Source organism: Hemitrygon akajei, chromosome 21 (genome assembly GCF_048418815.1).
Source record: "Hemitrygon akajei chromosome 21, sHemAka1.3, whole genome shotgun sequence".
Lineage (NCBI taxonomy): Eukaryota > Metazoa > Chordata > Chondrichthyes > Myliobatiformes > Dasyatidae > Hemitrygon > Hemitrygon akajei.
Genome location: NC_133144.1, coordinates 46,189,146 through 46,201,460, shown reverse-complemented (window position 1 = coordinate 46,201,460; position 12,315 = coordinate 46,189,146). Strand labels below are relative to the sequence as shown.

At 36.8% G+C, this 12,315-nt stretch overlaps 1 protein-coding gene across 2 annotated transcripts in view; it reads right to left on the bottom strand.

Moving 5' to 3' along the window:
• The window catches only part of macroh2a2 (macroH2A.2 histone), a 44,469-nt gene that overhangs the window by 23,032 nt on the left and 9,122 nt on the right, over nt 1-12,315 (bottom strand). For both annotated transcript variants that reach the window (XM_073025336.1, XM_073025337.1), the window contains exons 2-7: nt 10,088-10,297; nt 9,809-9,915; nt 8,100-8,312; nt 6,324-6,434; nt 4,171-4,270; nt 2,620-2,709 (exon numbers count right to left, since the gene is read on the bottom strand). In XM_073025336.1, the coding sequence (XP_072881437.1) occupies nt 2,620-2,709; nt 4,171-4,270; nt 6,324-6,434; nt 8,100-8,312; nt 9,809-9,915; nt 10,088-10,259 (793 nt within the window). In that variant the 5' untranslated portion in view covers nt 10,260-10,297. The remainder of the gene's footprint in view (nt 1-2,619; nt 2,710-4,170; nt 4,271-6,323; nt 6,435-8,099; nt 8,313-9,808; nt 9,916-10,087; nt 10,298-12,315) is intronic.

Sequence of the window (12,315 nt, the reverse complement as noted above, 5' to 3'; positions counted from 1 at the left end):
ATGTCTTTGGATGCTCATTAATCCTACATGCCAAGGGCAGGGTAAACAATGTGGCAACTGAGAACCAACAGAGGGCATTAAACATTAGGATAGTCAATTGTGTCCCAACTGAAATGAATTGTCAAACCTACTGATCATTGTAACTGCACTCATCCAACCAAGCATACAGTACTTTGCTTAAGTTACGTCTATGGCTGATGGAGTTCCCTCCCATAACATCCGCTGCAACAGTATGTTCTCCCTCATTCAAAAGGAAGTGGAGGTTGAGGTTAAATATCAATGAGAATCTTATTGGGAAAAAAGTCCTTGTTGGGACTGGGGAGAATAATGAATTGAACTGCACTTCATCTGGCCAATGCATCATATTCATCAAGGCATACATGCACCACAATGATGGTCTGCAATCCAAGAGACTCTCTCTCTATGGTCCTATGGTATAGATGAGTCATAAATGCTAATCAGGCCTCAAGGCCCTGCCCACTGGATTGCCCCAAAGTCCTTCCTCTTGCTGATTTCAAAAGACAAAATCTTTGTTCCAAGTGTCTCCAATATTCGTAGATTCCCTGGAGAGCATGAGAAAGAGGGGAGATTTGATAGAGGTATACAAAATTAAGAGTGATACAAGAGAAGGTAAATGCAAGCAGACTTTTTCCCACTGAGGTTGGGTGGGACAGGAGGTCATGGGATAAACGGTAAAAGGTGGAATGTTTAAGGGAAACATGGGGCAGGGGAGGGGAGAGAACTTCTTTACTCAGGGTGTTCAGAATGCAGAAGAAACTGCCAGTTGAAATGGTGAGAGTTTGATTTCAACATTTAAGAGAAATTTGGAGAGGTAGATGCATGGAAGGTGTATGGAGGGCTATGGTCAGGGTACAGACTGATGGAATTGGCAGAATAATATTTCAGCACAGACTAGATGAGCCAAAGGGCCTGCTTGCGCTGCAGTGTTCTACGAATCTATACTATGACTACTCCATTCAATTATTACATCAGCTTTGTAAAACTTTTCTGTAAATTCCCACTGAATTCAGTTTTAACAAAGCTCCATTTTGCCATGCACAATTAAGTCATGCCTTGATGTCAACAGCAATAATTCTCACCCCAAGTTTGAAAGTCAACGTTTCTTTAAGGACTGTTAAGAACAAAGCTATAATGCAATTTTTATATTAAATTGGTTTAATTATGTACTGGTAGAATGAAAAACTTGTCTTACATATCATTCATCAGATCAATTCATTACAATAGTACATTAAAGTAGTAGAATGGAAAGCCAAGGCAAAAAAAAATTCTGTACTTGAGTATGTAATAAACCAATTTCAACACCTCTTTAACTTACTACCCTTTGCAAGTGACTTGCAACTAATCAAGATGAGGGAAGTTTCTGGAAGATCACAGCAGGGGCATAACTAAGCACCATCAACAAAACAGAGCTGAATAACCTGCAGTGAAGGAAATTCAAAAGCAACCGGCCAGGATCACAGCCAGTTAAAGCCTACTTTGAAGGCAGAGACTAATGGAACAAAGACTGCACAGGCCTAATCCAAGACAGAGAACAAACCTCAGTGAAGAGCAAAGATGCCCATATCCAGCCCAGGCATACAAAGCATTACATGATTAAGCATACATGCATGTATGTGCAAATGAAGTTAGGATCTGACTTGTGTCCTATTATTTGCCTTCAAAGTATAAAGAATCTGGGTAAAAAACACTAGGTTAAGGGATATTGGACAAAATGTTCAGAAAGGTAGGAGCAACAGCACATATGCAAAAATGAGTACAACACCCAAAGAGATGGAAAGTACTGAGCTAAAGCAAATCAAGAACATTTAACCACACCGCTTAGAGGAACACTGCAAATTCAGTAAGCACCAAACCTCAATTGATGCTATTAACTTAAAAATTTAGCTAAGCTCCCACTAACTTATTAACAAATTCATAAATAAATCAGATCCACCAAGTACTCCTGAGATTCAATGCTGTTCCATGAATTTCAGAAAAACACTACAGTACCACATAGCCGAACAGCAAGAAAAACATGCAGTAATCATAGTACACGAGAAAATCTACAGATGCTGGACAAAGTGATATACACAAAATGCTGGAGGAACTCAGCAGGCCAGGCAGCATCTTTGAAAAAGAGTGAACAGTCAACATTTCTGGCTGAGACCCTTGATCAGCACACTTCCTGATATAGGGTCTCACCCGAAACATCAACTGTTTACTCTTATCCACAGATATTGCTTGGCCTGCTGAGTTCCTCTAGCATTTTGTGAGTAACCATAGAACTCTACTTTTAAATTATAAAATACAGAATCACTGCCTTTGATCTTTCTATATACTGTTGCCATCTCCCCTTCTGCAAAGTGGATATTGATGCAAAATAGAAAATTAACTCTGCATGAAATATTGAAACATTTGTAAAATGAGACTTACTTGGTGTCAATTTTAACAAAATGTTAATAATTTCACTCATCTCAACTATCTTAGTATATCTGAAAGTACTTTCCTCACACATGAAAAAGCAGAGCTAACTAACTTCATTGCAGTTAGATGGTATTACTAACTTCAATCAACCACATAGGAGATAGTTTAAAAAAAAAGTTACAAGTTACTATTTACCTCCAGTTACTTCCAAAGGTCCATTCGATTTTCGGAGCTCTTTCACAGCATCTAAAAATTCCTTTCCCCCTGCTTTTTCCAATGCATTACCTGAAATCACAATTACTGGTTAGATGAGACCAACGCTATTGATAGATCTACTTGAAGTTGTCAAATTCATAACTATCTAATGGCAACTCCAGCTGCCTACTTCAACATGCAGAGCATCATAACAAAAATCTCATTATATCTTAAATTGAAGTATCAAATGAGCACGAGGCCAACTTTCTAAAAGTTCTTCAATAAAAGGACTTAATAATATGTTTGCCCATCTATCTTGGAAGGTTTATATACCTTTAATTTTGCTAACTACCCCAAGATGTCAAGCAAAACAAATACGACGAGCTAAGTAAGGAGATACTAGGCTTAATGGCCAAAAAATTGGTTTAAAATGAAGCAAGCTGTAAAACAAAACACATTAAATCATAGGCAGAGGGATTTGCAGTTGGAATTTGAGCTATAACGCTTCGTAGACAGAAGAAGAGGCAGTGTCCATTAAGGACCTCCAGCACCCACTCAGAGATTCAGGAACAGATTCTTCACCTCTGCCATCTGAACACTACCTCACTTTTTAAAAATACGTATCATTTCAGTTTTTTTGTACGATTTTTAATCCATTCAATGTATGTATGAGGGGTGATTGATAAGTTCATGGCCTAAGGTAGAAGGAGTCAATTTTAGAAAACCTAGCACATTTATTTTTCAACATAGTCCCCTCCTACATTTACACACAGTCCAGCGGTTGTGGAGCATATGGATCTTGGACCTCCACAAAGTGTCCACAATGGGGGGGGTGATGATTGATAAATTTGTGGCCTAAGGTAGAAAGAGATGAGTTACGCAGCTCTCTTTACATGCACATGCAGTTCAACTCTGAGTGATAATGCAGAAAGTTTGAAGTTAATAACTCATCTCCTTCTACCTTAGGCCGCCAACTTATCAATCATCACTCGTATACTGTAATTCATTTACTTTTTTTTCTTCTATATTATGAATTGCATCGAACTGCTGCTGCTGTTAACAAATTTCACGAAACATGCCGGTCATAATAAACCTGATTCTGAGAATACTACAGAAGTACCTTCTAATCTATACATCTCTTTCCAGAAATGTTTAATTACCTAAAAAAACTAACCAAAACAATGATTTATCAGTGCATTTTCTTTAATATTTGAAGGGTTTATTTGGCATATTAATAGGCAAATAACCTTACTGTTTGAGGGAATTTTTTAAAAAAACCATCATTAGAGCTGACAATCACGTTATATACAATATCCATAGAATGCTGCCTGACTTGCTGAGTTCCTCCAGTATTTTATGCATATTGCATCTAATTATGTGTCCAGCTCAAAGTTAATCACTTTTATATTTCAGTATTTTCAAGCAAATTTATATTATTAATTTCATGGAAGCACATCCAGCAGACTTAATAGTCATTAAAAAGCTCCCTTCTGGTATATGGAAATCTATTGCAGGCCCACTTGAACCAAAATAAAAATGAAAAACACATACCAATGTCCTCTTTAAGGTCTATTTCAGCATTTGTTGGGTTGATGATGCACTCAACCTTAACTGAACCGATGTTACTGATTTCACTCTGTGTCAACGACAGCTAAAAAAAAAGAACATTTAGTAAACTGTTTAAGAGAAATTAGTAGGTCAGGATAGTTTGATTTAGAAAAACAGGAGCAGGAGAAACACATTGTGCAAGCTGCCATTCAAATCCGCTCTGCCACTCAATACGTTATTGCTGATCTTCTCAACCAATACCATACTGCCATTCTTTCCTCATACTTATTGATGTTCTATGACTACAAATCTATTTTAGTTTTAGAAATGCTTTGCACCTTGGCCACCACAGCATTCACTGGTAGAGAATTCCAAAAATTCACCAGCTTCTGAGAAATTTCATGTCATATTTGACATTCCAGATCTTGAGAATGATACCCCTCATTCTGGAACTTCAATCCACCTAGGGGAAACATCCTTCTTGTATACAGCCTCTCAAGTTTCATCATACTTTTCAAATATATATTCCCTCTCTCATTCTTCTAAACTCTAATGAATAAATGGCTAATCAAGCCAATCTCTGATGTGACAGTCCCACCACCTCAAAAATAGTCTAGTGAACATTATCTGCGCAAATCTATCTTTTGTTAAAACTCAACCTGAATACAATAGTCCAGTTGTGATCTCACCAAAACCCTTATAAATGTAGCAAGATATCCTTACTCCTAGACACACAGCTTTAGTTACAAAATCAGATATGCCAATTACCTTTTTAACTACCGTAGATTCCGGACTACAGAGCGCACCTGATTAAAAGCCGCTGGCTCTAATTTTAGAAATAAAATCATTTTTTTTATTATACAGGCCGCTTCGGATTTTAGGCCGCACCGAATTTCAGGCGGAACGGATTTTCGGCGCACTGGATTTCCGGCGGACCGGATTTTCGGTGCACTGGATTTCCGGCGGACCGGATTTTCGGCGCACCGAATTTTCGGCCGCTTGTAATATGAGATATTTACACAGAAAGATATTACACGTGTTGGGCTTCAAATTCTGCCCTGTGTTCGTTTTGGAAGAGAGACAACCAACACCGGATTACAGTGCAGCGTGGCTTTATTGCAGAACGCGTTTTGCCTTCCCCTTACATTCTGCTCTTATTTATACTCCTTTTTCCCCCAAACCAAACCCTCGCTACACATATTTGGTAAGGCTAAACTTTGTTATACCTACCGGTATTTGGTAACATCGGACACTTGTGTCCTTATTGGCCCGATACCATTCACACACGAGTTTTACTGTTTTTTTGTTTACTGAATCGCTAGTAGTTTCGGTGCAGCGGAATCCTCAGTTTCGCTCCCTCCCTCCCTTGTACTGCTGTCTAATATCACGTGAGCCATTCCTGACCTGAAGCGGCAGTCCCAAATTAAATCTCCACCGTCTCACCATCGATTCATGTATGCCAAGATTACGCGCAGCAGCTCGATTTCCTTGTTCAACCGCCAGATTGATTGCCTTTAACTTAAAAGCTGCATCATATGCTTTTCTTCGAGTGTTTTCCATGTTGATGAGGGTGAGTACAAATGGCTGATTTACAATAATTTGTGAAGTGCGCTTGATTTATCGTACAATTTCATTGGACCTCTGTGAACTACTCATCAATTTTATTGGTCTACTGTTACGAGGCAAAATGTTTTGGCGGCATGGGAAAAAACTTTCTATTAGCCGCACCTTATTATAAGCCGCTATGTTCAATGCTGTTCAAAGCATGGGAAAAAAGTAGCGGCTTATAATCCGACATCTACGGTACTTACATATTTGCTATCAGAGACCAGATATAAAGACACTCAGATTACTTTGTACATTGACATGTCCCGTTTAAGTAATGCACCTGCCATGTATTTGCCCAGTCATTTAACTTGTAACCTTTCTGAATGCTCCTCAAAACCCACATTCACAGCTTATTACAAAAACTGATACTTTGAAAAATTGCAATTAAATTCAGCTGTAATATACCATGCCAAATCCACACACAACTATAATAGGCATTGATCCACAAATATAGAGTTTTGCTGATACGATGTGCAGTTCACAATTCCATGTAACCTAGAGGTTTGAATTTAAATACAAATTTGAATTTAAAATACCACACTTCTTACCTTCTGCCCCAGGAAAAGGCTCTTTGTTGAAAGAATTGTGAAGCCTTCACCAGGTACATCATCTGATGTAGAACTAGATGCTCCTTCCTTACTGCTCACTATTCGTTTACCCTGATTTAAAAATAATTGAAAACTTCATTTCTTTATTGCTGCAATAATACAAAACTGTTCCTTAATACAGACCCAAGTAAATTACCAATGAGAACACCGAACACAATGACCTTGGTAGTATATTCATTTTTCTAACAATTGTATGATCTGCTAACTTTTGTACAGAACAAATGATATACAGTATTTGGTAATAAAAACTATAAACCTTTGATGGGTTATAGACGTTCTATTCTGCTGAGATTAAATCACTGGCTTTCTATTTGTTTGTATTTAATTTTAATCCAGGCAGAAAGACAAACCTTGGCAGAAAATTAGTGTGTACAACATTATTACATTTTATGAAAAAAAGTTATTTTAAGAGCAGAATATTTTCATGAATTTTGAGAAGAATTCTGCCCTCTAGGCATTTAAGCAAACAGCACTTCCATGGGTAAAATCACACTGGTTGAATGATATGATTTCACTTTCAGGCATCAATACCAAATCAATTCCCTTTTGGATCATCATTTGAGAAATTAGGTCATAAAGAAGTACATTCCAGCAATTCCATCTTCAGGTTCGCACCATCCCATGGTCCCATCTCAGGTCCACTAATCTTGCGCCAATGACATCCAATTCCCCACAACTCTTGGCTTTCCTTCTCTTGCTTATTTGATACCAATTTCAGAAAAATAAAGTCAGGACTGAAACAAGGTATGGGAAATCAACTGTGAAATTTCTCTTCACTAATGTACTCAAGCTAATAAACTCAAAATATCTGAATAGCAATTTAGAAAAAAAACAAGCAGCATCTTAGTCATAAATTGTCTAACAACAATAAATAATCTCCAATATTGGAACTGTTGCGACTAAAACCCAAATCAAGTTTACAAACCCGCTGCACTCATTTCTTGCCCCATGTTAAAATTTCCCATTTTTAAACAGTAACAATGCAGGGTTTTAACCTACTGTATGTAAGCTGCCTCAATTATTCAATATTCAAGGATGAGATTTTAAATTAAATGACATTTTAAATATCGAAATTAGTTTAGCCAGTAACCTACACTTCCATGTGTGCGCATTTTTAATATTTTTACCAAATTAATTTTTTCTGTAATATCACTTTAGCTCCTCACTGTTTTGATAAGGGATGTGGAATATCAAACCTGAAAATAAAAAGTAAAATGCAGAATTTAAACTGGGGTATATCTGTTACTTATGTTTGGTTTTGCAAACTTCCAATAATGTGACATAATTGGGACTTTAGCAGTTACATACCAGATTTTCTGGATCTCTAGATATAATTTCTATTAATTCCCCAATCTAATACACTTTCTAAAAGATGTTACACAGTACTGCAATACATTTTGCAGTGAAGGCAAACGAGTTTAAAGGGAATGTGGGAACCAGAGCCCTGGTGAGTTGGGAGTGCAGGAACAGATTCAAAATAATAGGAAGGGAAAGGAGGGAACAGCCCTCAGTGAGGCGGAAGGGAATATTGCAAACACTGTTGAGCCAGATGTTAAACATCAGAATATCCAAATTGCTGGATTGCTGAATAGTTTTACCAGCAGCACAGAACACAGAATTAACGCTTCTAAAGATAATAACTGGCTAAGATCAAATACTGTAGTGCAGTAAGTGCACCTCTCACAAGAGATCAGAAACTTGATGCTCGAAACATACCTTTCTGGCTGATTTGGATTTTGCAGCCTTTTTGATAGCTGATTTCTTAGCAGATTTTTTGATTGGAGATGGCTTCGCTTTCTTTGCCTTCTTTTCTGATGGTGTAGAAAGAATGGTTTCCACTTTACTTCTGGCACCACGTTTCTTTGCCAGTAGCTCAGGATGAATTCGGGGCAGCACACCACCACTCGCAATTGTTACTCCCCTTAGTAACTAGAGGCGCAAAAGTAAGAGTGCATAGGCATAGCTTTTCAAAACGTTCTTATTCTTGCAAACTGCATCTCAAACTGGTAAGTTTCCAAATAAGGGACAATCAATTTTCGGTTCCTTTATACAAATGGAACACTTCATGGGAAGATGCACCAATGAATGAAATATTTGATTTCTCTACTTAATTAGATGATTCAATGCAAAAAATTAGATGCAACTTTATTAAATGAAAAGGGTAGGGTATCTAAGATTTTCAACACATTATTGTATCCTCCAGTTGCTCTAATATAGCCAATTTATTCATGTAAATTCTAGTTTGCAGAAATGTTGGTAATTATACATTTAATACATCAACCATCAGTCTTGTTAGTAATGGTACACATGTTCAGGAGAAACTACAATATTTCTTGTTGTGACTGATATAAATTTGAAAAAGGAAAAGTTATACAAATAGCTTTAAGAAATTAAAATGACTACTTTTCTGTAGTATTTCTTTGATAGTTAGGAATGCATAAAACATAGGTGCCAGGGATCTTTTACATACATTACAAGCAAAAGAAGCATATCCAAAAGTGCAGAACTGACCATAAATTCAAATTCATTAGGGAAATGGAATCAAAATTACCTTGATTTGTAAATTGCATTAATGGATTATTTTTAAAAACTGACACTCACTCAACAGTACATCCCTTCAATATCTGTCTGAATATACAAGAGCCCTTCACGAAAGGAGCAGCTAGGTCAAAGACAGAAATGTGGCAACCCTCAGGAGGAGTTTTCAGTATGATGAAATTGCACTTAGAAAAGTCAGTTCAAGTCCAGATACATACATACATCACAGAACCTGCCAGAAATCAGTATAACCAGTAGGTGTCCTTCATACCTGCTTAATTTCTGCTTTTTTTTTAATTTTCAAAATCCTTGTAGAATCAAACAGCACAGAAAGAAACATTTCATGCACACACAATTCTCATGAAGGTCCTTCTAATGAAAAACCTATAATGTTAAAAGCTTCTCCTTCCACAGATGCTGTCAAACCAGTTCAGTGTTTCTAGAATTTTCTGTCTTGTAGCATCTGTGATTATTTTTTGATTTTCATACAACACACCCTGATCCAACCTATGATGCAGTCTGTTTGACCAGACAGGATTTGTCCAACTTACCCCCACATCTCAAACCTGGGTTGGTAATTAATTGGCTACTGTAAAATTAACCCAGCACAGATAATGACAAGAGTCAAAAATATGTGGAGGGAGAGAGCAGGGGTTGCTACAGGAGAAGAAAGGAGTAATGGACTGCTGGGAATGCTCTGCTCGTATCCAATAGACTGTATAACGTCCTACTCAGTTGTCATAATAGGTTACCTTTTTTTTTAAAAAAAAATTCTCTCTCCAAAGACTTCCTTGAAGAAATATTTTTCATATTTGAAAGTTAAACATTCCACATGAAAAAACATTAAATTTCAAATAGATCAATATAATTAACACCACCAGCTTTACCTGATTTAGTTCTTCATCATTTGCTACTGCCAACAGAATGTGCCTTGGAGTTATTCTACTCTTCTTATTATCTCTGGCTGCATTGCCAGCCAGTTCCAAAATTTCAGCTGCATAGAGTACAAATGTTAAAATGATTAGGTTAAAACTATATTAAAAATTTGCTCGAAGAGTCAAAGTAACATATCCCAAAACAGGCAGATCAATTCATTTCCTTATAAAATGTTTAGCTTTTAAACTATCAACTAACTCATCTTTATGCTCTAAATTATATATTTTTACCTGCCAGGTACTCTATGACTGCGGCCAGGTAAACAGGTGCTCCCATCCCGATACGGTATTTGAATGTTCCTTTCCGCAAATAACGCATCATTCTGCCAACAGGAAAAATGACTCCTGCTCTGGCTGAGCGTGACAACTTGGACAGTTTCTTTTTTCCACTTCGAGCTGACATCTTGCGATTTGTGGGTTAGTAAAATACCACCTGTAGATCTGAAAATGCAATAATCAGTCACTTAGACATGGGATCTTGCAGCACAGCAGGATATTTGGGTCATCCAGGATATACCAGATTTCATCACTCTCTCCCCTCCCTGCCCCTATTTTCTGTAAATATTTGTGTACTAGAATTAAATGAACACTTTAAAAGTTTAATGTGCATGACTTACGTCAAAAATTAAATTCCTTCTAACAACACTATCAAACAAATTTAACTGTTCCATACAAGTTTATCAAAATTAAATGGCAATAATTGGAAAAAGTAAGAAGCTGAGCAATTCAGTTCATATATCAAAAAGACATGAAGCAAGAGATAGCTAATTTGACAGTAATTTTAGAAAAATGGTGAAGAGCAATGCTTATCTATCACCCATGGTTTTGAAATATCTATTTTAAAATGCTGGGACCAATATTCTGCATTAGTACTTCACAAGTGCAGATCTTCACCACAATTCTGTAGCATTTTGAATCTCCAGACTTCAAACATTAATTTGAATTATTAGACAAAGGAGGAAAGCAGTCACTTAAAATATAAGTAAAACTCTAGGTATCCATTCAATAAAAATGGAAATATGAATACTCAGACAAGTTTTGCTGTAGGAAACCAAAATATCAAGAAATTTCAAAATTACAAACTGTAAGTGGCTGAAGAATCCAGTCATGAATGGTTACCATTATTGTATTCTCTACTAAGATCATTGCTTTATATTTTAACCCATTTTCCTTAAAAACACAAAATAAGACAATCAACCACAAAATGATTAGTGAAATTATTTCGAAATTTACTTATCTTACATACTACCATGTTTAAACATGTCAATCCCCAGGGCATTCAGAGATTCATATATACAGAAACTGGTTACAACTAGTAATTTCCCAATTAACATAGTATTTGCAGTCAGTAAGGCCACTTGGTCCAAACAGGCCATGCTAATGTTTATGCTTCACACAATCCTCTCATCCTTTAACTACAGCACATATCCTTTGTTTCACCATCTCATCTTCATCAAACTTACTTAAGTGCACTTCTCACTAACCCACATTATATATATTAAAATGCACACTTCTTTTCCCCCCTTAATTCCCTATTATGTCTGAATCAAGCTTCCCCAGTAGGTGAAAGGATTCCCCCCCCCCCCCCACTGCTACCTTGTGAAACCCCCACATTTTTGTTATGTCTTATTAGATTGTCACAGGATACTCTAGAGCCTTTGCCAATTCAGTCTATCTTGACTGGTCTGAACTTTGTCATCACACTAATAAATATTCCTTGCACCTTCTTCAGTATTTCTGTAGGACAAAACTCCACCTTTTTTTCCCAGAAGTGCTATTGAACCAGCATGTTAACTTTTGAGTTCTACAAAAGGATACTGTCTACATATCAACATTCAGTAAAATGTCAGTCAAAAGCCACAGATGCTGAGAATGTGAAATATAAACAGGTAAAAAAAAAATGGAAGCACTCAATAGGTCATGCAGCAGTGTAAAACATTTTTCTAGCATTTTGTTTTATTTCAATGGAATTCACTTTGCAGAAGTATTTTACATTTCAACTTTTTCTACTACAGGAGACAATTTCACACTTGTTTCCCACCTGTATGAGTTATGAGTAAATGTGGGATACATTATACTCAATCTCCCAAAGTTGATGTTATAAATACTAACCAGAGTGCTGAACCCCTGAAGCATTTTACCCCAAAAATAGCCCATTTATTTCTACTCCATTAGCAGAATTTCATTCCACAGTCTCACTACCAACCTCAGCAACTTTGATTAAAGTATCACATCAAGTAGCTTCATCTACTGGTTCCTCTCTATCAGCCCTATTAGTTACATTATTTAAAAAAGTGTCAGTGGCCTTTCATTGAAGTGCTGACATTACCAACCCAGGATATTCTAAATGTCCTGATATATCCTTATCAGGTTAGCCGGCCAAACATTCTCAAGATTTGTTTTCTTAAGCAGTTGGATCTCATTCGCTGCTTCCCAAGTAGAACTATTATGGAATACAA